Source organism: Chenopodium quinoa, unplaced genomic scaffold (genome assembly GCF_001683475.1).
Source record: "Chenopodium quinoa cultivar QQ74 unplaced genomic scaffold, ASM168347v1, whole genome shotgun sequence".
Classification (NCBI taxonomy): Eukaryota; Viridiplantae; Streptophyta; class Magnoliopsida; order Caryophyllales; family Amaranthaceae; genus Chenopodium; species Chenopodium quinoa.
This window is the reverse complement of record NW_018742204.1, coordinates 6,491,159-6,516,966: the sequence shown is the minus strand read 5'-3', so window position 1 is coordinate 6,516,966 and position 25,808 is coordinate 6,491,159. Positions and strand designations below refer to the sequence as shown.

Sequence of the window (25,808 nt, the reverse complement as noted above, 5' to 3'; positions counted from 1 at the left end):
CATTACTGTCCAAAAAATGTTAGGATTTCATAATCATAGAGTAACATCATATTGTAATGGTTTTCTAGCACGATTATCATTATATGAGTATGTTGTCTATATTGGTCAACCACTATAATTGACCCAATCTCACAGCATTTACTACTCCACCAACCACACTTTTCATCATTTGAGGTAAATATTGATTCGCCGATGTCTTCATTTCAAAACACTCAATATGTAAAGACATCCATCCACAACACTTCTCTCCACTCCTCCAATTGATTTACCTGTTTTATATTTCGTGTAAACTAGGGCTTTACAACATTTGGGCGAAAGCATTCGTACATCTTTACAAGGTACTTTCAAACCCCTATGTATTCTAGTTAATTTATTGATCATAGTCCAATTTTCCTCTATTTTATTTTTATAATTGATAATCAATAGAAATGCTACAATATGGAAACTTTATGTATTTGGTTTAAATTCTCGTATATTTTTTAAAAAAATTACTTTTAATTGAATTTGTTGTGTTTATAATATTCATTTCCTTTATTTGTGTAAAATGCATGCATTGACTTGTAATAATCCATCCAAACTTAAATTTCTATAATTACATATCAATTTTGTGTATTGAATTATGTTCTTTTATCTGCTGAGCTTATTTGATATTAGTTTGCATTATATTCGAGACATTAATACGAATTTCCTATTACATTTAATAATATGTTTGTCAAACCTGTAGCTGAATATGGTAACAATTAGTATTTTTTTTAAGGTGTTTCCATGTATTACACAGTACAATAGGTTGACGATTATGTTTATCATTAGACTTGATGTATATTCATGTTAGGTTAATTTCACCCAATTTGATCAATTTGAATAATATATGTAGACATTTAAACTAACGAGCTCTTGGTTTTACTACAACTTGATTAGATTGGTGTTTTAATCAGATTAATAGTTACTCTCTGTCAATGGACTACTCAAGACCCCCTTGGTTTCAATTTATGGTAGCGCCAGCAACTAGGCATCGTCTGGTATGCTCCTCACATTATTTTTATCTTGATCTTTGGCTGAAATTATTTCTACAACTTCTTAATTAACTATTAGTCCTCCTATTGTAGTTTGTTCCTGAGCGAGTTCGGGAACTTCTCAATTCACCTTCAGGAAAGTTTTATGTTATTTTGGGTAGCCGAGGTGAACCTTATCCTCTCGTCATTAGATTGAGAGAAAGTAGCCACCAGTGGAGATGTTTTATTGAGGATGGTTGGACCAACTTCCTCAATAGTAACGAGATCAAGAACGGAGATGTCGTGGAGATGTTCTACTGTGGAAGGCACTATTTCCGTGCTCTCGTGTATCGTAAAGGTAGGGAATTCAAAGGAGAAAATGAAGTTGAAGAAAAGGATTCTTCCTCTGATGATGAATTAACCCAGATCGAGAAGGATCCACCAATATTCAATGCTACATTCACGGTTCCATACATAAGGGCAGAAAGATTAGTAAGTAAACTTTGTTGATTTTAAGCTAATGATAATACTTCATTATTCAAAATTTATATTCATTGTTTATATTTTACAGTATGTTCCAGTGAACTTCGCAAGGGAGTTTGTAAATGGCTTCCCGGAGTACTCACACGTGCAGTTGGTTGTAAAGTACAAAGTCTGGGATGCATTACTAAAAATCACTTACGATCATACTCATAATATCAAAAAATGCATAGTGAAAAGCGTTGTGAAGCAAATGATTTTCTGGGAAAACATTCAACCAGGGCAAAAGATGATTGCCACTTGTAGCTTCATGTTCCTGTCGTAGTTGTTGATGTTTGAGTGTTTTTTCTTTCATCCTTATTGAGCAAACTGTTGTAGGCATGACTCTGAAGTTGTCTGTTTAGTTTCAATTTTTAATTGATAATGAACTTGGTTTTTTAGTTAAGTCACCGTTAAAATATGCTACCAATAGTTATGGTTGCGTACTCAAGTCATCAATGACGATGAATTATTTGTACCACGGAATTTTGTTTTAAATTATGATGTATATAACGCGTACTAACTTATGCGAAGTGTATCAACGATGATCAATTTAAAATGCATTTTTAGCTTGTAGCTTTCCAATACATTACCATGTACCATGTATTATAAACTTTAAATCATCGAAAATCAATGGCTAGATTGGCTACCATTAAAATTGTATGTGAATATCATGTATATGGACTTCTAATTTAAGTTGATTTGGGACTTAGCCAAAGTCACTAAAAATAAGTCTATATAGGTTGATATCATAAATAAATGACCATCAAGTACTCATGCTTATATAATTACAGTAATTCTAAAATATTAATTGAAATTTAAACAAAAGTCTTTAACTTCCCTTGTTATTATTAAATCGACCCAAAGTTTCATAATTTAATTTTGTTAGAAATTTTACTAATACACAATTAAAGATATTTGTGGTCATAGTAGCATATCGTCAAATGTGACGATCAAAATGATGCCTAACAAAAAAAAAGAGGGAGTAACCATTATTTATGTAATCTTATCATCATCATACATATACTTCTCAAATGAATAAAGTAAAGAGAATGAAGAGATGTTATAATAAATTGGGCTATATTTAATAAGCTATACAATTTGTCAAAGATAAAATCGATAAAAATTCGTAAAAAATCAGCCCGGCAAAGCTCGACTCGATATGTTAACAACCCTTATACTTTTTTTGGATAGGAAGAAATGGAAGGAAAATAAGAGAAGAGAATTAGAGGGGGACAAAATCTCTTGTTTAGGTAAAAGATTGGGGGAAGGAAAGATAAGGAGAGGGAGGGGTCCATTTTCCTTTTCCCTATAATAACCATAATCTCTCCAGAGATTTGGAGGGAAAATGGAGCTCACCTCCCTTTCTTTTCCCTTCCCTTCCTCCATTTTCCCTCCCCTTCTTTTCCTTTCTTCTTTGCTATCCAAACAAAGCTTTAGTCTAACTCAACTACAATCATAAGCACCCAATTGCAAACAAGTATTTAATTCATACTGGAAAAACTAATCCAGAGAGCAGATTATTAAACATACATGGACACCTGTACACTATATTTTAACAAATTAATGTACCTTATTTTTCAAAAAACATTTTTACTCTTATTTCGTATACATTGGACCCTTATGTTCTAAATTCACTGTGTTTAATAAGATAATAAAGTGTATATGTAGGGGCCAATTGACTAAATCTGTTAACAAAAAAGGCCTTTAGCGTCAATACTTTGGTAAAAAAAACTTAATCCGACGACATTTTGTTAAAAAAAGCTAACAATATGCGACAATTTGTTAAAAATAATAAACTCCGGCGACATTTAGCCAAAAATTTTGTTTTTTAACGACAAGTTTGAAAATCCTGTATTATATTTTGTTCTTAAATTTATTTTTCCTATTTAATATTTTGAATTTACATGTCACCCCTTTTTATTTCAACACTATTTAAAATAAAATTCGTTTATAAGGTATGAAATTTAATTGAAAATTGGTACTTAACTTTTTTTCCCCTTCAAATTGTTATTTCCGTAAAAAGGGTTGGTAAAATAACAACAAGTAAAACGAACTTAATTAACCATTTGCTAGTAAGTTATCGGAATTTTTTGTATTTTTTTAGGTTAATTGTCGCCCAAGATTATTTTATTTACCAATATATCACGTAATGTTTTTTTTTTTACCAAAAAATCTCCGGGATAAGTTTTTATACCAAATTGTCGCTAAGGGTAGGGTCTTTTTTATTTACCAATCTAGTCAATTACCCTATATGTAATTCACATAGAGAGCAAAAGTTAAAATTATAATATGTAATGGAATATTGAATATGTAGAATTGTTAAGTTAGGTGTGGTCCCTACCATTTTTACTAGTAAACCTACAGTGAGAATGCAGTTCATTAACACTACTGAATCAAGAGCAAACCATAAGTTTTCTTTTCCAAGGCTATGTAAAATATAAAACCAATGGCGGACATTTCGTCAAATATCGCTGCTTTGGGTAAGGTAACTTATTATATTCTAGGGCAACAAAAGGGAAAGCTGGTGAACCAAAAACAAGAGGAGTAAATGGGTAATTATTTCCCTAGCAGTGAAGATAGCTGCATGGCAATTAATTAGGACGTGGCAATAATTTGGTGAAAACGAACAACACATCATTTTCAAATGTAAATAATACAAGCATGAATAATTATGAATTCCAAAAACATATTATTCAAAGATAATTGATCTAATAAATATTATCATCATCTATCCCAAATAATCAGAGGCCTATGTACTTATGTAGTCAAATTAGATTGTATCAGTTGTTGAATATCAAACTTCTATGCTACTATGATGAATAATTTGGATTATAAATTTATAATAGAAGGAAAAGCTTTTTATAGAGGACAGTTGTGTTGAGGGTGCTAATTAAGTAGGGCAACTCACGATCATCTTGAATTCAACTCAATAGTGCGGTTAAAAGTCGATCTGAGTTAGCTCGTGATCGCTCCAATCATCACAAAACTAGATAAGTGAACAAGGAAATTATTCAATATTTCTTTATTATTTAATCTTTAAAAACATAAAGTAACCTTGAAAATTAATAAATTTTAAATAATAATCTTAAGTAGAATAATTTTATATAACCAGAAGAAAAAATCATTAACAAATTATGAATTTCAAGAGACGTAAACCTTTAAACGAGAAACTCTTCACGACTCGGCTTGACTCGAAAATTAAAGAGCACGAGTCGAGCTTCCATCTGCCCGTGATCGACTAGCTCGATTAGCACCCTTATACTGTTGTAATATAATTACATGAAGGTTATATATAATTATCATTTGTAGTGATAGACTGATAGTCATAGGTAAAAAAGGTATTTAAGTACAACATATTTTCTATAATTCAACTAATAAAAGTATGTTGTATGAAATTTCATTACAAACAAGTAATGCCTCCGTTTTTAAATAATTGCTCAATTAATAATTTCACTTATTGATGCATAATTGGAACGTCAATTAATTAACACCGCAAATTTAGTGACTTAATTAATAGTTTTACTAATTAGTGGTGCTTAAGTACGACACTATCTGGATATTCAACCGGATGTACATCTTTGGCTATGAAGGCCATTTTCCCACCTGCATTAGGAAGTGGAAAGACATTGAATGTCTTACCCCTTATAGTATTAAATTTCCATGTAAACAACAGAGAAGTTATTGTGTGGTGTCCATTCACAAAATGACAGCTAATCTGAGGCCTTTTCCCTAGAAATTTTTTGTTGTCTGCAGGATTAAGTCAGTAAGATATTGTGAGTAAAGGAGCTACTCATCTAGAATGGTCAACATAGTTGAACGCTATAGTAGTATGTATGCCATAAAGAAGGTATTCATCAAACTCTAATAATTCTACGGTAGTTGAGGTCGATATTTTGGATTACTCCATTGGAAACGTATACCTATCAAAAGGAATTATTAGTGTTATTAATCAATGTGGTATAACATAACTTATTCTCTTAACACAATTATTTTATCATGAACTTCTTAACACAAATTATTTAAAACAATAACCTGTAGTGAAGCTGTAGATTAGAGCTGGATGAAGACATGCCCATTCATAATATTGTATTCTTATAATGCTTGACTTGTATAAATTATAATTTATTATTAAAGTTAAATAACATACCACGTGTAAAAAGAAATTACCATATGTATTTGCATGATAAAACTGTCCTAAGACAATACATTCCAAAGTTATATTGCAATAGTCTTTTACCATGTGGTTGATCAAACAATAAATTAGTTTTTTGAGAATGACTAATTCTGGTTAAGTAGGTTTTTATGGAGGTATTAGATATGAGTGAGAAAGGATGACTGCAAAGGGGTCAGTAAACATCTCTTAATCACGTTATAAATCAGAACAAACACGTGTCTTACCACTGTTGTTATATGGTATAATTAAGGTTCGTAATACATTTAAGTAATATATTAACGATTGTAATATGATGCTATATAAAAATAAGAAAGTTTTTATTAAATTACCTAAAATATTATTCATAAGTTACGATAATGAAATATAGTGATATGTTAAACAACTAAGCATTCCTTTTTAGGGGTGTTTGGAAACCACGTTAATTTTGCCATATTTTGATAACTTAGCCATCAAAACATAAGGAAAGACCTCACAAGGGCAATGGTTCTCCCATATTTGTTCTACACCAAACAGAATTTGTCGGGCTAAGTTATGGGCAATAGTATTCCCATCCCGTCTAACATGACACCAAATAACAAAATTAAAACTAAGACAAGTACAAATAATATCATCTTAAAAAACTATCTAAATCTATTAAGTAGATAGTCCCCTTCCACATGCGCTTAATGAAATAATAAGCATACCTAAATGCGGGTAAAAGGAACCAACATTTACTAACCCGAGCCTACGGAATAGTAAAGCATATTTTAATATAGATCTTGGAAAAGTGTATAGAGGACGCTATCATTAGGGATTCACTACTCCCTTTGTAACACACTAACACAAATTTAAAAAAACTATTTAAACAAGTTCATCTACATAATAAGAAACGGAAAAAAAGCAATGAGTTCATACTCACCCTCTTCAGCCAACTATGCCATGAATGTTAACTGCTCTCATGGCGTCCAGGCCAGAATATCTACGGTTCAAAGAGGGCCAAATGCCGGTAAACGCTTTTATAGTTGCCCGTATTGGAAGGTAAAAACAATATATTGTCCTATTGCTATCACCGTAATCTTTGTAATCTTTTCACGTTATTGTTTACAATGCAAGATCGAACTAAAGACTGTAGATTTTTAAAATGGGAAGAGGAGTATCCGGCCAACCTTATCCAGGCAAAACAGATAATTTGCTCCCTTCACACTGATCTCGACAGAATGTCAAAGGAAAATGCTGAACTAAAGATAGAGATCGGACGATTATCAACCTTAATTGAGAAGTGTTACTGACAACATCTCCACTTCTTTGCTTGGGTCAATATGATTCTATTTCGGTTAATTGCTTTTGTAATTGTTTATTTTTAATATCCAAATGTAAAGAGTTAAAGGAAAGTAATAAATTTGTTTTCTATTTTCTTGTTAAAATAAATAGTTGTAACACTAGTAAGCTGAATGTCCTTTTATGTACCTTAATTAATTAAAATCCTTAGTATCCGTACTTGAGAAGTTGGAATAACAACCCCATGGTGGGTCAAAATGATTCATTTTTGTTTAATTGGTGTTGTTAGTAATTGTAAATGTAATATTTTTGGGGCCGAATGTATTGAATTTAATTTAAACATGAATTTAGATAATGGAATGTACTTGTGAATACTTAATTTTTCAAATCAGTAGCAACTTATAATCTTTCTTTTTTAAATAAAAAAAATGATTTTTAGTGTTGATAAACGTAGGTACTTTGGTAGTAGCAGTGACATAATGTTTAATAAGAGGGCCAATTTCATTAAAGAAAATAGTACATTAATTGAAAACAAGTTATTTTAAAAAAAAAATACAGAATGGACAACTAATGAACGAAAGGGATACATATAAAATAGTAGACAATAATGCTTAAAAAAGGATATTACAACATTCCTAAATGAAAGTAGAAATAGATAGTAGTCCCAATACTGGTGAGACAAAGTACTTGTTCACACTGACTAATAAGGCACATCACGAAAAACCAAGGTATGCCTAGAGCTTCAAATCAAGGAACGCCTACAGCTAGGATGGCCTTGTGTTGTTGAGTAACATATTGTAACAATGGATTAGGAATTAATAAATTGATAACAACTTGAACAATCTATAATCCGCGAAGGTAAAATAAAAGCAAAATTAATTGTAATTAATATTCGTCCATACCTTGAAGTAGAGATCCATCTTGACAAAGTCAGACCTCGTGCGCCTCTTCTCAACACAAATAGTTTCGTCTTTCCACAGCACCACAACACCCCCACATAGACCCTCTGGCCTATACCAAATAAATTGATAGTTACCAGGTAACGCACGAACAAGATAACTAACATTTAGGATACTTTGTCTAGCCTCAAGTAATACAACAATACCTGGCCTGTGACAGTCAAACAATTGCCGAAAGTGTTCAGCAAATGATGGCCTAGCAAGCCCATGAACGTTACAGCAACAGATTTTTGTGTCACTAGAGATGGGGATACATGGAGCGTTAACAAAGAGTAGCAGCCCTATTACCTTGGTAGGGTGTGAAGTCAACCTTGTGATAGCCAACAACATATTCATTGTGTCTATCAAAGGCAACCCAAATATGCATGATATGTGAGAAAGAAGGAACTTTCAGCACTTGAAATGCATCGGTGTATGTACCAATGCAAAATCGAACAGGAATTTGTTCTACTTCCATCACAGGACCTTCCATACTTATAACTGGTCGTGGGTCTAGCGCATGAAGTGCTGGGACAACATTGTGCGGATTGCCTTGTGCCCCAAGACACCACCTTAAGAAGATATGAAATTCATCGCGGATGGGGTAGATGTCGTGGTAATTGGGTAAGTGAGCGGGTCGTGCAACGCCCTCATCACCTAGAGGACGCATCAACAAGTTAGTGAGGCCTATGTTGGCAGGGTTAGCAGGGTTGATGATTAGAAAAGCTATTGTTTCCGGGCTAATGACATTGAATATGTTTGGGTCTGAGGTGTCTTGAAGAAGGTATTGAAAAGTTGTGAAGTCCATCTCAGACACAAGTCTTGAGGGCGGACTGAAGAAGAGGAATGCAAGTGTTCCAGCATCCCGATTCCGTGTTCGCCTAGGCATGGTAAGTTTGCAAGGGGATAGGTTGCAAGGGAAAAATAACTAGGAAGTCTTAGAGGATATATGTTGGTAATAAAATGGTTGTATGGAGTAACAAGGCCGGGGAGGTGTCCTATTTATAGTAGTAGGTCCACGACTACACGAGTCATAGTTCTAAAGTACAGTGCAAAACTTAGATTATGATCTTGTGTCAAATTTTCCAAATTAATAAGTAACATTCGGTAGCATAAAATAAGGCTATAATTCCATGAATTATTAAAACATATTGAAATATGTATATTGTTATTAATTTTAAATTAATTAAGTTTATTACATTTATTATTTTAAATATTTATATTATAGAAAATAAATTTATCAACTTTTCAAAACTAGACGGATTTAAGCTTTATCATTTAGGCATTAACAAAGCATGATTGGAGTTATCATTTTATAAGAAAGAATGTGGGAGAAGAGATCGAGATATGAGAAAAAAAAAAACAAATTAGTAGTGTGATTAGAGGAAGAATATGAGGAAAAAAAAATAAACAAAGTAGTAGTGTGGTATTTTCTCTATTTTTTATTTTGATATATACATTAATTTAACCGACACATTTGCCGAGACGCTACTTTGACCATAAATATCTTTAACTTTATATTAGTAAAAATTGTAACAAAAATTATTATGACAATAGACATTAAGAAGAATCTAATGATATATAATATAATACTCCCTCGGTTTCACTTTGTTAGCCCCATATAGAACCAATCACACAAAATAATATAATACTCCCTCGGTTTCACTTTGTTAGTCCCATATAGAATCAATCACACAAAATAAGAGAATGAATAATATTTGGAATCTTATTACAAAAATTGCTTAATTAGTTCTATCGTATTAAATGTTCTAATTTTTTTCTTTGGAAAGTATCAATTATAATGCTTGTTTAAGGTGAGGAATATCAATCAAATGCCATGTCATCAATCCACTAATGGGATTGATGACCAATAAAAATATTTAATACTGCCATGTCATCAATCCACTAATGGGATTAGAAATTATAAGATCGGATTATGAAAATAAAATAAAATAAAAATAAGAAAGATATAAGACTAGGTAAACGAATAGATATATTTTTTAAAAAGGGGTTTTCTAAGCTTTACCCCTAAGGTAGTTGAGTTTCTAAGGTGTACCCATGCTTTTTCAAGTTTCTAAGCCGTGCCCTTCAACTTCTTATCTATACTAAAATGTACCCTTATTAGTTATTTAAAAGTTAATTGAAAGTGTGATTTCGTGGCTTTAGTTTTCGTTATTAGGATTGTCGTTGTACAAGATTAATTTCTTTTATCATTTCCTTACTTGTTATCATCTTTTTATTAAATTTATAGTTAACTTTAGGTGACGTGGAAGTCCCAAGGAGGGTACCATTCATTAATGGTAGTGAGTTGAGGGGCTCAACTTAGAAATTTGAAAAAACATGGGTACACCTTATGAACTCGACTACCTTAGGGGCATAGCTTAGAAAAACCCTTAAAAAATTTAACGCGAACAAGAAGTAAGATATAAGCTGCTACGGTTTAAATTTTGTAGTTGAATTCATTTTTTTACCTAGTTTAATCTTCACATCGATAAACGTGATAAATGGTGTGTTGCAAGTATGTATAAAAAATACCTTTCGACTAAGAGCCTCTATTCACTGCTTAAACCTTAAGGAATCTATATTGGATATAGATTCCACAATACACAACTATGAGATTCTATATCATTGCATGAAAGCTTAGTGAATCCTACAACCCCTATATTATAAGCACTATTTGTATATACTAAAACGACTTTAGTAAACAATAATATACAAAACACACGTTATTGGTTTTACTCTTCTTAATTTAATTTAAGTTTATATTTTTTAAATTCTAATTTAGTCATATATAATAATGTCACATTTATATTAAAGTACGGAGAACGATGTAAATGTAGTTATTTATGTAATACCTTTCAAAATTGAGCCTCTATTCCATGATTAAACCTTAAGGTATGTGTATTTGTTATGGTATATAGATTCCACATTAAGTTAACTTTAAGATTCTATATCAATGCATGAAAGCTTAGTAAATCCAAGGATCCCTATATTGTTAGCGCTATATGTATACAATCAATCAACTTTAGTGAACAATAATAGACCAAAACACGCGATGTTGGTTTTGCTCTTCTATAACTTTATTTTAGTTTATATTTATTTTTCTAATTTAGTCAATATAATGTCACATATATATTAAAGTAATTTAGTCTATGTTTTAAGGTTAGTGTTATAGATTCCACGTTAAATCTTAGTTACTCCAACGACCCCTATATTAGCGCTATTTGTATGTATCTACTCGATCAAGGCTGTTAGGGTACTATTGACTGACATTAATATTTTAATGTATGAGTTTAAATTATTTGCAATTATAACAATGGGCATATAATGGTCTTATAAGAAAGAAAGAATAGAAGCCTTAAAACAATGGGCATATAATGGTCTTATAAGAAAGAAAACTAAAAGGCCTTAAAATAATGGGCATACAATGGGCTTATAAGAAAGAAAGAAAGGTTACACACATTAAATTAATGGGCTTCAAGGCCTTTTTACGTACATTTACAAAGGCCGGACAACTAGGCCTTTCGCCAAACTGACCGAGAGCAACGTCGCTTTACAGACGGAGAGCAACGACCGTAACTCTATCATGCCATCTCATCAAACGTATCTGATTGAGCTGTAATACGAAGTCAACAGCGAGTTGCCAACATGTAAACATTTGCAGGCTAGATTGACGATCTTGTCCCCGTTTTTAATGACTGAATTCCCAGAAACACCCTTAGATTGATAAAATTTGTTAATCAAAGAGATAAACTGGAAATTGGCGGTTATAAAGCAGAACATGCTAAAAAAGAATAACAGGGTTCTCACTCCTAATTGCGGCTTTCATTAGTCCTTTAGCATTGTAAGGGGTGGAGCATGCAACCAATTGGATACCGGGAATTGATTGGAAGTAAGACTCAATCCGTTGTGAATGTTTAGCCCTGAGCTGCCGTCCAACACCACCAGGGCCACGAATGATCACAGGAATGGTAAATTGGCCACCGGAAGTGTAATGCAGCATGCCACAGTTGTTCGAGATTTGGTTGAATACCAATAATAGGAATCCCATATTCATTCCCTCAATAACAAGCCTTAAGCCAGTCATAGCAGCTCCAATGCCCATTCCCGTGAAGGAATTTTCAGCGCTTGGGTGTCAAGAACCCTAAGAACTCCATATTTTGGGGCCAGTCCTTTAGTAACCTTGTAAGATCCACCATAGTGTCCCACATCTTCACCCATGACACATACGCGAGCATCCCTTTCCATTTCCTCATCAAAACCTTCACGAAGTGCTTCGAAGAGCAAGACCTCATGCCTGGCAATCCAAGAAAATTTACACTTAGCAAAAACCAGTTGCAAAATATTTGTCAATGTGAAATCATCTGAAACATAGAATACATAATATGAACGGTAATGAATGAAAAGTACATGTTGCACAATGGTTTGCATCCACATTTAGCAAAAAGAATTACCAAACAAGTAAACTCCAAAATTATTGACATATATTTGCAAAACAACATGAAAGCATATGCAGGAATTTCCACCCACTAATTCTAGTATATAAACAGTCAAACGCAGTATATAATACTTATAATACAATATAATTTTTGTCTTTCATTCCTAAAATATCATATTAAAAAGCCACACTCCTTCCCCTTAATAGATACTCCATACATAGGTAAAAATGCCAAAGCTTTGGGTTTGTGATAATCACTTGTCAGTTTATAGTGCTAGAATAGGAGGTGTAATCCTTCACACTTATAGTAATATAGCTACAAGGTTAACATATTGAAAAGTTGGTGAAAAAGTTCTTCTTTAAGGCACCAGCCTTCACCTCCACATGAAGAAAAAATTAAGAAAATTCTCGATTGTAGAATTGTACTTTTAAATTTTTTCATTAATAGCCAATTAAAATTTTCAACTATCAATGGTAACCTTGAACTATAGAATTTCTAAAATGTGACCTTAATGATGATCTTTGGCTAAAATTATACTACCTCCGTTTTTTTTGTTAACATGTATTCCTTTTTAGGAAGTTTTTTTTCGTTGACACATTTCCTTTTGTGGTAAGTTTTTTACCTTATATTTTCAAGGTACCTCACTTACTTTATAATTCTATGTCACTCTCTCGCCTTTTCTTAATATATGTGCCTAAATAAAATGCGTCAACTAAATAGAAACGGAGGAAGTATTAATTCTTATTTATTCAACCATGGTTAAGTTATCAAGCTTTTCTCCTCTCTACTCTCTTTCTCCAAAATTTAATCCCCAAACTTCACCATAACTAAATTCAAACCAACTTACTCCCACCATCGCTGCCACCTCCAGCACTTCGCAACAATAGCTAACAAAATCCACGCGACCACGCCTTACTCCTGGAGCTGTCAAAAGCTAATTTGACCTAAAAAAATTTACACGTACTCAATTATGAACAAACCTGCTTAAACCCGGAAAAATGGTGACTGAACCCAAAATGACCTGACCTGAAACCAACCCCAGACCCGAACATGAACTGACCTGAATATAACCCGTAATTTATTGACCTGGATTGAACTCTAAACCGAGATTAACTCACACCTATTTTAGCTCGTGAAAACCCAAATTTAAAATGACTAGTTACTAACCCGACTAGTTACTAATCCGACTTAAATTTAACCTGATTTGTTACTAAACCGACCCGAAATTAACTTAACTTGTAATTGACCCGACCTAAATTCAACCCGACTTGTTCTTTACCCATTTCGATCCTAACCTGTTATTGACTTGACTTGATTTCAAATCACTTTAAATTCTATTTAGACCACCTTATTAACATATAGTTATAGTTATATAGTAACATAATCCTTTCTAAATTAATTCTACAAAGAATATGATGTTCGCCGCGTAAATAAAATTATAAGATTATATTATATGAAATTAATGACATCTTGTATGTGTCACTTGTGTAGTTGTGTGCTTGTGCAAACAAGTTACTATGAGAAGTTCAATAGTCAATAGTTCAATACATACTACTCCGTACCATGGAAAAAAAACTCGGTCGTGTTTGCGGTAACGGTGTGTTGTGGCGGAAACGGCTTGTAATGGTAAATAGAACGGATCGCAGATTTCGCGGTGTATTTTTTTTTTAAAATTTACATAAGTAGAATTTTAGCTTGTTTACTAGTTGCCTTATTATTTATACCATATTATGATAAAGCTATGACAATTACACTTATAAATTTTTTTTTGAACAGTTATTAATTTGGTTTTTGATTTCTTACTGATTTGATTTTTTTTTTTTTTTTTTTTTTTTTTTTAAATAAAAGGGGGTAAAGAGGACTACTTAATAAGTAAGTCAGTAACTTACCACAAAGGAAGGATATCTTATAATATTTTGCGGCATGTTGTTAGGATATTTATGTAGTAAATATATTGTAAATTAGTTTGTTTTCCTGAATTATAGATTAACTATTATTTTTAGGATTTTTTTGTAAAAAACTACCTTTTATAATTCAATTTTTGCGAGAAACTACCACGAAAACGAAATGTAGTGTTGTTCTTCTTCTTCAACTTCAGTTTCATGTACTCTGCTTCATCCATTATCCTCTTCTTCTCACCTACAAGGCAGCATACTCTGTTCCTCTATACAACAACCTCACCCTTAAGAATATGATTTTCTGAAATGAGTTGATTAGTAATATCCCGTTGCCAGTCAATTATTCCTTCATCCATCCAACGAAAGTATTTGCAACCCCTTTGATTAGTTTCGGGATTATAAAACGTACAAGCTTCAAACTTCTTATAGGATTATCACGCGTCCACGATATCACCCTCACAATGAATTCTGATTTAATTACCCAATTTGAAGAGGAAATTATGAAGAACAATGGAGCTTCGAATTGAAAATAGGGATTTAGGGATGAAATGAGGTGTTTTCGAAGGAACATGAGGGAGAATTTGGGGAAAAAAGGGGGAAAGTTTGTCATTAAGGGTCATGTGAGCCGCACGTGACTAGGTCAACGCCGGAAAAATATAGTCAAACTTGACTTTCCGATGGGTGGTAGTCAATTACAACAATTTGTGTTTTATAAGGTAGTTAATTACAACATTTCGTTTTCGTGGTAGTTTTTTGAAAAAAATGGATTATAAAAGGTAGTTTTTTTTACAAAAAATCCTTATTTTTATTCATTGCTTCAACCGTGTATATATATATATATATATATATATATATATAGAGTGTGGATCATGTGAAAACAAGTGTAAAGATGAAAACTAAAAACATACAATCTCCACCGTACATAAAATTCAATGGCTGAGATTAGATACATGCTAATTATTTTCTCTCTCCTCTCTCTTCTCTTTCCTACCTTCTCGAATCCCCCAGCTTCAATTTCTCCCATTTATCATTTTCTCTCTCCTCCAATTCCCCCAAAAAAACCCTAGATCTCTCCATCGCTCCGCCGTTCACGGCGCTCTTCTTTCTCTCTCCTTCGTCGACTCCTTCACCGGATCGCTTAAATTGTGTTCTCCTTGTTTCAGATTGCTGAATTTGTAAGTTTTTGTTCTATCTTCAAACCCTAGATTTTAATTCATTTTCTAGGATTTTCGTTTTGATTTCATGAATAGAGCTCAGTTTTCGATCTCGAATCGTTCGATAAGAGTAATTCGCTGCTTAAGTTTTTCTTTTTTTTTTTGCTCAGTTTCGTGTCTGAATTTCGAATTAGCTGAGAGGAGTGAACAGGAGAGGAGGGAGCGAGTGGACTCGGCCGAATTGGTTGAATCGGTGGCTGATTCGAAGGATGACGGTGGTTGTGGAGGAGGGGTGAAGGAGAACAGTGACGTACAGAGCAGTGTTTAATTAATGGATGCTCCTTCTGCGAGAGCTCGCGCTAATTATGATTATCTCATCAAACTTCTTTTAATCGGCAATAGTGGTAATGTATTTATTATATGATTGAATATGCGTTTTTTTTAGATCTTTGATTGTTTCTCAGTTTGTAATCAAATTGATTGATTTGTGATATTTGTGGCATTGTGTTTGTTGTGTTAATGCACGGCATTGCTGGTTTGTCGATCTCATTTCGCTTTTGAGGCCAAGGAAGTTTGGTTTACGGTCTAGGAAATGGATTAATCATGGGCGTAGTGTGTTATCATCTGATGATTTTTAGCATTTGAGTGTGTTGAAGTGCAGGATGTGGTCTACTGGTCTGATTGGTTGTTGTTCTGTAATGTATTGTTAATTTGTTGATCTCATCTTGCTTTTGAATCCGAGGAAGCTGCTGGTGTAATGATGAAAAATGGATTAATCTTAGGATTAGACATATTATCATATGATGATTGATAGCATATTGAGTTTGCGAGGTTGTATGTGGTTTTTGCTGCATTGCTGGCTTGTTGATCTTCTTTCCCTCCCTTACATAGCGGGGAACCTTGATTTTTCGGCAATATAATAGCATTGGCACATGGATTATTCATGGATATAATGATGTTATCATATGATAATTAAGTATGTTAGTGATTTACTATGTTGGATGTATATCCTCGTAATACTTGGGGGTTTTTTTTTTGACACAAAGCAAAGCTTAGCATTTATAATTTTGTTATAGTGACTCTTAATTTTGTGCAATAATATGAGTTATTAGCTTTATTGTTTTTGTGTGCTGAAAGTCTATTAGCTCAATTGGTCGAGCATTGTGCACTTGCATTGTGCACATGATGTGGGTTCGAATCCTACGTAGGCTTATATGGTGTGATCTTTTTAAAATGTAGTCAAAATTAATATATTAACCTAACCTATGTGTAAATGTTAAATTAATATATTGTGCACTTGCATTTTGGAAAGTACGATTTCAATTTTCTTTTCCTGTATGTTCTTGAATGTGTATTATTAGAGCATATACCGGAGAAAAAGCCTACTCATTTTCCAGAATTGATATTTTTAAACTCATTCAGTCTGTTGCATCTAACAGATAAGTGTTCAAGCTTTTAATGATGAAGATCCTCAAGGGCGTAGGATTTACTATTTTATGCAAGTAATTGGTTATTAAATCATGAATGACTGAAAAACAAAGGGAAATTATTTTGAATAAAATATTCCTTTTGAAATATATGCTTTATTTGGATTTAGTAGTGAGTACATTGTAAGTTTAATTTACACAATAATAGCTACTCTTATTTCATTCGCTCTTCATTTATGGTTTATATTGTCAGGCTTATTTATTCATCGCCGGAGGGCTGAAATAATGGATCCTCAAAGGAAGGTCGTTGGAATCGGATAGCTTATGGTTCTTGGAAGAATCACAATTTGGCTATTACAAAATTATCTGATAACAAGCAGGAGCAGGAGAAGTTATTTGATGACAAAGAGAAGAAGGAAAAGTTATCTGATGATAGTTACCTTATATTTGTAAATAGTGACTTCTATATAAATGTGGTCAATGTTGTCGAAATTGATATAATTAACTTATTTTTATATATAGTGGCCTCTGTATAAATGTGGTCAAAATTGATATAGTTACCTTATTTTTGTATATAGTGACCTTTATGTAAATATGGTCAAAATTGATATAATTACCTTATTTTGGGATATAGTGACCTCTAAGTAAATATTTTAAAAATTGATATAGTTACCTTATTTTTATATATAGTGACCTTGGTGTAAATGTCATCAAAAATAATATAACTTGACATAATTACCTTATTTTTGTATATAGTGACATCTGGGTTGTTTCACACCATTGGATTATCTAGTGAATATTCAATGGCTAAGATTGCTTGTTTTTAGTTTTCACCATAAGCTCTGTTTTTAGCGGAACCTCCCCGTATATATATATATATATATATATATATGGTATGCAATTTTCTACAGGCCTAAATTAATTTTATTTTTTCGCAAATAGCAAACCACCATGGCTAGTGATAATACTTCACCACCGCCAACACCCAAAATAGAGCCAAATTTTCCCTTTTTGTTGGCCCTCAAAACCGACCCGAGGATTTTATTACTCTGACTCAGCTTAAGAGCGATAATTATGATGATTGGGCAGCCGATATTCAAATAGCCTTGGAAGCCCGCCGCAAATTTGAGCTCCTTGATGGCAGTATTATCGAAGCAATTCCTCCATGTACTAATTCGGATTGGACTGTTATCAATGCTATGTTGATTTCGTGGATTAAAAATATAATTGATCCTGAGGCTACGTCCTCTCTATTGAAGTTTTAGGAAGCTAAACCGTTTTGGGATCATTTAAAAAAAAACAATTTGCACAAACTAATAGCCCTCGCATTTAACAATTGAAGTCTGATGTTGCTAAATGTGAGCAGACTAAAACAATGATTGTTTCGGTGTACTATGGAAAATTATATTCCTTATGGTAAGAACTTGATCATCACGAACCATTAATTTCCTCTTCGTGTTGCTACAAATACATAGCCCAACAGCTTCGTGAAGCACGACGTGAGCAATTGAGACATCATGATTTTTTGATGCGTTTGTATTCCAATTATTATGCCTCCTTGCGTACCAATATCTTATCTCAAGATATGTTAACTACTCTTGATCGTGCTTATCAATTGGTTCCGCAAGAGGAGCGGGTTTGTTTGGCCAAGCAAGAATCTAAAAGTAAACCCACGGAGGTGCAGGGTTTTGTCGTTCGTACACGTGTCGATAAAGGTCATGACACTAGCTGACCTAGTGGGATGACCGTCTGGTAAAGGTTTGTTCCCATTGTAAGAGGTCGGGTCATGATGTTTTGTGTTGTTGGTATCATCAAATGTGCACTCATTGCAAAAAGAAAGGGCACAATGTTGATAGTTGCTATGAAATTAATGGATTTCCCCCGCCGATGGTCAAGGGAGGGTACGGTGCGTGCGAATGCTAGCATCATTAATTCCTCCCCGGCCATAGAAAATTCATCAAGTGGTCAATTCTTCACTAGTGAGCAATGAAAGGATCTAACTCGATTTTTCGATAACATTAAAATTTCGGAAAATCGCTTAAATGGTTAGTTCCATGTCACTTCTTGGATTATTGACACTGGTGTTACTCATCATGCCAAGAGTGAGAAATCATGGCTTACACGATGCTAGCTTCTTTAGAAGGCTCGGTCCGGCTATTTGACACGATTACTCTTCATCACGGTATGTTCTTAATTTGAGTTGCAATTTGCATTCCGTTTCTCAACTCAATGATAATTTGAAAACTATTGTCCAATTTAACTAATATATGTGTGCTATATAGGACCAAATGAAGGAGCTGAATGGAGCGAGAGTTGGGCGAGATGGACTATACTTTTTAGAAAATCGGAACTTCAACGACATATTTCGACACTTGCGGCAACTTCGAGCTTGGAGTTATGGCAAAGGCGTATGGGTCATCCTTCCGAGAAAGTGGTTAAGTTACTTCCTCATGTTCGTAGCAATAATAGTAGTTTTAATAAAGGCTATGAAGTATGTTTTCGTGCTAAGCCCCCTAGAGACAAGTTTCCTTTAAGTGACAATAAAAAGTAGTAGAATTTTTGAAAAAATACATTGTGATGTATGGGGTCCTTATCAACATGCTTCGTCGTGTGAGGCTAGTTATTTTCTAACTATTGTTGATAACTATTCCCGAGTAGTTTGGATCTATTTTCTTATTGATAAATGGAGGTTTTTCAAATGTTTATGGCTTTTATTGCTATGGTTGATTGTCAATTCTCTATAGCTGTTAAAATAGTTCAAAGTGGTAATAGTATTGAATTTAATTGTTCGTTCAACTATTTTTTGGCTATTTGTATTGTGTTTCAAACTTCTTGTTTTAGAACACCGCAACACATGGGAGGGTTGAGCGAAAACATAAACACATTCTAATTGTTAGGAGAGCAATACGATTCCAAGCTAAATAACCGATTTATTTTTTGGGGGGAGTGTGTTCTAGCTACAACTCATTTTATTAATCGCACCCCAACTCTTCTCTTGCAAAATAAAACCCCTTTTAAAATTCTCTTCAATAAATCCCCATCTTTTGATACAATTCATATTTTTTGTTGTCTTTGCTTTGCTCACAATAAAAAAACCAAAAGGGATAAATATGCTACTAGAAGTCGAAAGTCTGTATGGGATAACCATTTGGACAAAAAGGGTGGAGGTTGTATATCTTGATAAAAAGGAATTTTTTGTCCCTCAAGATGTCAAGTTTGTTGAAGATGTGTTTCCATTTAGTTACCCGGATGATGTGAATATTGATTCAAATAGCTATGTTGCAGACTATGATTAAGGTGATAATAATGCGAATCATGTTGGTATTGTTGGTGATAATTCTTTGGAAACTGTTAATGGCAATTCATGTACTCCAGCTACAAATACTGACGACTCGCTTCAGCCCATCGCCCAGGCTTGAAGATGTCATTTCCTTACGCAACACTGATTTGGGCGCTAATGAGGTTTTGGGACCTGCGGCAGCAAACCAGTCAACAATAGTTAACATAACAACAAAGCTCCGAGTTGGGGGTAAAAATATCCTTTGGTTTTGCTTCAAGATTTTGTTATTCATAAGGTTTTTGCTAATAGTCTACCTAACTCCGTCTCAAATTCCTACTCCGTATCCTTTAGCACTTTATATATATTGTGACAATTTTTCTTTGTATTATCGGACATTTCTTGCAGCTATCGTTAAAAGCAAGGAGCCGAAGAATTTTAAGGAGGCAATGAAATCGGAGGGTTAGTGCAAATCCACGAAAGACAAAATACAGGCTTTGGAGGATAATGGTACATCAACTTTGGAGCGTCTTCCTCTTGAAAAACGCGCTCTTCGCTGTCAATGGGTCTATAAGACCAAGTTTTTGTCTAATGAAGATGTTGATCGGCTCAGTTAGTCATATTTGGTAATCATAAAAAAGAAATTATTGATTATAATGAGACGTTTTCTCTGATTGCAAACATGACTGATGTTCGGGCTTTTTTTTGCTATTATGGCGTTTAAAAATTGGGAACTCGACCAAATGGATGTACACAATGCCTTTCTCCATGGTGACCTTGAAGAAGAAGTGTATATGAAGCTGTCTCCCTTGAAAGTTCTGATCCATCTTTGGGTTGCATATTGAGAAAGTCCTTGTATGATTTGAACAAGCTCCGCGATGCTGGTTTGCCAAACAAGTCACTACTTTGAAAAAGTGGTTTTATTCAATCTTATTCAGATTACTTAAATTCACATTAACGTAAGCAAAAGTTCAAATTAATGTTTTAGTTTATGTTAATGATCTGGTTCGGAATGATTCCAGTGCAATTGTTACTTTCAAAGCTTATCTAAGTGATTGTTTTAAGATGAAAGACCTTAGTCTCTTAAATATTTATTTGGCATAGAGGTTGTCGGATTTCAGATTGGAAATCATTTCGGAAGCTGGTTTGTTAGGTGCTAAGACAAGTAGGTTTCCCATTGTGCAAAACCATAAGCTCAACCTAGCTAATAGAGGAGAGTTACTTACAAAAGCTTATCGGATACTTGTGGGGCGTTTGATCAATCTCGCGGTTGCTAGAAATTCGTACGAAAACAATAAGATTACAAGCAAAAAAGAGGTAGAAAATAGCAGCCAAGGGGATATTTGTATTACTAAACAGAGTATTCAGCAATACAATGCCTTCAATACAAGAGGAAGGAACTTTAATTTCCCACACAACAAACTTCCCATTAAATTTTCTAATTCCTTCCTTTAACCCAAGACACCTATTAATACCCAAATAAGCCAGCTAAGAGAGAATCAAAATAACAAACTTTCCTATAGATTACTATTTTACCCTTTTTCCCCAAAACTGATTTTTAACAAACTTCCAACTCAATTAATTCTTGAGCCTTCTAGAATAGGTGAAGCGTATATCGGGTTTGGGCTGATTTCTTGCAGCGGTCACGCGTCCTGACTTGGATACTGAGTTCATATTTCATGTGGAGCGATCATTGGAATGTCGCCTTGAGGGTAGTATGCTATTTGAAAGGTACTCCATGGTGTTTTATTGCGAGTAGACTCTGATTTGACTATATAGGGTTTGGGTAGACTGTGATTTGACTATATAGGGTTTGTCTGGTGCGTGGCTGCTTGTCTAATCACTCGTGGAAAACAAAGAAGCATTACACAGTGTCACACGGTTGTCACAGCAAAACATTGGTCTATGGCAGCTATTACTTGCGATTTAAAGTGGCTTAAGGCTTTGTCACTAAGTATGGGGGTGCAGCACCCTAAAACTTTTAAGTTATTTTGTAACAATTAGTAGGCACTATATAACGCAAAGAATATTCACATACATGTATATATATGTACACACACATATATATATATACATGTATATATATGTATACATATATATACATGTATAAACACATACATGTATACACACATACATGTATATATATATATATAGTGAAGTGAACGGAACCTAAGTTGAGAGAGCGGGCCAAGAAAGTGAATGTTTGTTAATGGTAGAAAAATTGAGCCTTGAGAACAAAGAAGAAGGTAAAGAAGAAGAAGAAGAAGGTAAAGAAGAAGAAGAAGAAGAAGAAGGTAAAGAAGAAGAAACTACTAATGAGAATATCCCTAAAATTATAGTTTGCCAAGACTCCATCATGTAATGAAAAACGATCTAGAACTCTAATAATTTATTATTAGTAATCCAAAATATTTGAACTCGGTTTAAGCCAAGGAAAATGGACTAGAAGAAAGAATCAGTTACACACTAACACATAGAAATCCCTCAAGTACCCAAAAAAGTAGTTGTATGCTTTCTAAATAATGGTGGCTTCTATCATAGACTAAAACCAATGAACCGGTTGAGAATATATCCTTACCACATGAACTTTGAAAAAGATTATTTACCTAAAATAAGTTTTCCAACCAACAGCATGGTTCTAAGAGTATCATTCCAGATCATGATTTGTGAGTATTGTGACTGTAGAAGAGAGGTTCAAAAGAATTGCCAATGGATGCAAAAGAGTCATTATGTTAGTTGTCTTACATAGTTAAGAGTGATTTCTATTCTTAGAGCAAATTCAAATTTAACTGAATCTTATATGCTACCAGTACATCCATAACATAGACAGAGAAATATATGTAGTTTGCTTAAATATGAAAATGTACTAATCACCTGTAAAGTAAGCAAAAACTCAAACAATCAATAATACCAACAATATTAGAGAAATCTAGTTACTATCTTTTGAAGTATAAAGAACAAAACAACAAGCCAAAATCTCCAAGGTCCAAAATAATCACATGAGAAAATGGCATAAAATGCCTTCATATAGGCAATATAGCATAGTGCTTACCCGGTTTTTAAAGGCGCGGTAGAAGCTGCTGGTGTCTGCAAAAATAAAACAACATTAAAATCAAGTTTAAGTTCCTAATTTCAAAAATGCACAATGCATGATTAATTTTTTTTTTTAAATTAGCTTTATACAAGTATAATAAGAAAATTTCCTAATGATTTAGAATACATAATTAGATAATAATTGGATAAAAATTACTTACAGAAACAGCCTGAGAAACCAATTTCCCAGTCCGACAACGGCCTGACATCAAGCCACGTTTCGCATTGAGGTCCGATCTTACTAACACAAACCCAACTTTCCTTCCTAAATTGGTAACATAAAATCAATAACAAGTTTTTGAAAACTGATCAACAAATTAATCAAAATTCCACTAATTTTCAAGATAAAACCCACAGAAATTATTGTGATTGTTCTATTATTGCAAACTTAGAATCTATTAGCATCAGATGAATCAAACCACTGTAAATCCTAAATTTTACCATGAAAATTCCTGGAATCGATTAAATTGACAGAAGAGAAATATGATGAAGCACCCAAAGACTGAATGCTAGTAGCCATTGGAAATTGCCACTGGTAGAAAGATGGATGAGACAGAGAAGTTGGGTGTTTGATTAATTTTTTATAGGAAGAAGAAAATTGGCGGAGAAATTAAGGGAAGATGGTAGTGTAGGAGTGTTTACAGGTTTGAAGCACCAACAACAAATAACATTCTTCTTTACCACAAGATTTTGGGTTTTGTTGTTAGAGTGTACTTCGATTGCATCGCCTACTTTTCTCTTGTGCTGTTAAAAGTTAGTTTGCCAACCAACGAGCAGGTGGTTGATGGCAATTGTAGAATTTGGAGTAGAAATGTACTTTGTGAAGATCGAGAGCTGATACACATACAATGTATGTGGTCCTTACATACAATACCATTAGAAATTTGACACGTCATAAAAAAGGGAAGAAAACTAGAAGTCAAATATAAGTTGAATTCAAATGAAACTTGGACCCATAATTTTAACTAATAAAAACATGAAAAATTGTGGTTTTATGTAGGGACCAAATACAACAATTGTATGTGTAACCTTAATTGTGAAGATCTTGTTAATGAGTGTCCTGAGGCGTTAAATAATTAATTGAAGGGTTGTTTAGTTAGGGATATATATAAAACAGAATGGAAATTAACTTTCTTCATTACATTTTTTGTTTTTCATTAAGCCTTTTTTCCTATTCCCTTTACCCTTTCCATTCCCTAAATCTTTTCAAGTTAATTCAATTCCTCATCCCCTAGGTATTTCCATTCTCATTTCTTAGTCACCATCACACTAGGGATGACAATTCAATTAGAGTTCGATCCAAATTCGAACCGATCCAATGAAAACAATCCGATTTGAATTTATTTAAATCTTAATAGGAGACAAATCGTACTTGGACCTTAAGCAAAGTCCTACCCGAGCTCGAGAATATGAGCATGTAGACACCTAAAAATGTCTCCCGAAAACCAAACCCCTTGATGAATACCTTTCACCACCATTATTGGTCGAGTTGAGTATTTAATATTTGGAGTGCTTAAATCCATGTTCTATCCAATATATTTCATGAACCAATCAAATTTCTAGCTCATTTCCCTAAACCATAACCTATTTTCCACTTTTCGTGTCCACATCGCAAAACTAAGAGAAACTGATTTTATGAATATACAATTTTGATCCAATTATTATTTTTTTGGATAGGCCTTTAAATAAGCTTTCCAGCCATATATCATAAGCCCCATTCCGAGCTATAACGAAAAAGATATGAGCAAAACACTAAACTCGGCTTAAAACCGACAGCCTTCCACTAAAACGGCCATATCTTAATATCTACATATCATTTTGAATTGAATTAAATTGGGTTGGAAATTATACTTGATAATATTTCCAATGATATATTATATGCCTTATTCCAAGTTACGGATCAAAAGTTATGATTATTTTTAAAACGGGTAAAAAAACTGAAATTACCGCACATCAGCAAAAATGTCGCGACGCGGAAAAAGCTGACGTGACACGGTGCCCATTTTTCTAATTTTCTCCCGTGTCACGGGATTTTGCACCGTGTCATGGTGCAATTTCCTGTAGCACGGTGTCCATTCCGTGACACGGGGATATTCCAAGTAATTTCCGCGTACTTTTTACACCGTGACACAGCATACTGCACTATGCCACGGTGGACAACGCCGTGTCACGGCATTTCTTCCCTTGTCACGGTGCACATCCCGTGACATGGGATTTCTCCGTGTTTTCTCCGCGTAATCCCTAAACGCATTTTCACTTCCCGTAACCTAATTATTTCCCGCGTCACTCAGTTTTTCCCCGTGTCACGGGATCTTCCCCCGTTTGACGGTGCTTGTCACCGTGTTACGGTGCTCTTTGCCGTGACATGGTATTATTTTTTAGGGTTTTTATCTTTTTAGGGTTCCGCGTGTTCCCTCTACTCATTTTCCCTATAAATAGGACCCCCCTTTCTGCAGTTCGGGGCACCAATAATTATTCTCTCTCACCTTACACCAAAAATCATTCTCTTCTCCCTCTTTAACTTAATTTCTAGCCTCCTTATTCTTCCTTAATAATTCCCCTAAGCACTCCAAGGAGTATATACTAAACCCGAGGTTCCGTCCTTAAACCAAGGCGTGAAAATTACAAATAACTGAG

At 33.8% G+C, this 25,808-nt stretch overlaps 2 protein-coding genes across 2 annotated transcripts; one reads left to right on the top strand and one right to left on the bottom strand.

The window, feature by feature from the left end:
* Positions 1-226: 226 nt before the first annotated feature.
* LOC110708395 (B3 domain-containing protein REM21-like) lies at positions 227-2,003 on the top strand. The gene is made up of 4 exons (XM_021886556.1): positions 227-338; positions 936-1,019; positions 1,107-1,484; positions 1,564-2,003. The coding sequence occupies exons 2-4, from the start codon at positions 957-959 to the stop codon at positions 1,795-1,797; spliced, it is 675 nt and encodes a 224-aa protein (XP_021742248.1). The 5' UTR covers positions 227-338; positions 936-956; the 3' UTR covers positions 1,798-2,003.
* Positions 2,004-11,179: 9,176 nt separating this feature from the next.
* LOC110708488 (pyruvate dehydrogenase E1 component subunit beta-3, chloroplastic-like) lies at positions 11,180-23,952 on the bottom strand. The gene is made up of 4 exons (XM_021886652.1): positions 23,613-23,952; positions 23,333-23,436; positions 23,131-23,165; positions 11,180-12,180 (listed from the first exon to the last, which is right to left on the bottom strand). The coding sequence occupies exons 1-4, from the start codon at positions 23,689-23,691 to the stop codon at positions 11,967-11,969; spliced, it is 432 nt and encodes a 143-aa protein (XP_021742344.1). The 5' UTR covers positions 23,692-23,952; the 3' UTR covers positions 11,180-11,966.
* Between the last annotated feature and the right edge of the window lie 1,856 nt (positions 23,953-25,808).

Excerpts from the sequence above, each read along its gene's own strand:
- LOC110708488 (XM_021886652.1), bottom strand. The coding sequence starts at position 23,691 with ATGGCTACTAGCATTCAGTCTTTGGGTGCTTCATCATATTTCTCTTCT. Across the intron at positions 23,166-23,332 it reads TGGTTTCTCAGGCTGTTTCT|ACACCAGCAGCTTCTACCGC; the intron begins GTAAGTAATTTT and ends TTATTTTTGCAG. Across the intron at positions 12,181-23,130 it reads ACCGCGCCTTTAAAAACCGG|GCATGAGGTCTTGCTCTTCG; the intron begins GTAAGCACTATG and ends TTGGATTGCCAG.
- LOC110708395 (XM_021886556.1), top strand. The coding sequence starts at position 957 with ATGGACTACTCAAGACCCCCTTGGTTTCAATTTATGGTAGCGCCAGCA. Across the intron at positions 1,020-1,106 it reads CAGCAACTAGGCATCGTCTG|TTTGTTCCTGAGCGAGTTCG; the intron begins GTATGCTCCTCA and ends CTCCTATTGTAG. Across the intron at positions 1,485-1,563 it reads ACATAAGGGCAGAAAGATTA|TATGTTCCAGTGAACTTCGC; the intron begins GTAAGTAAACTT and ends TATATTTTACAG.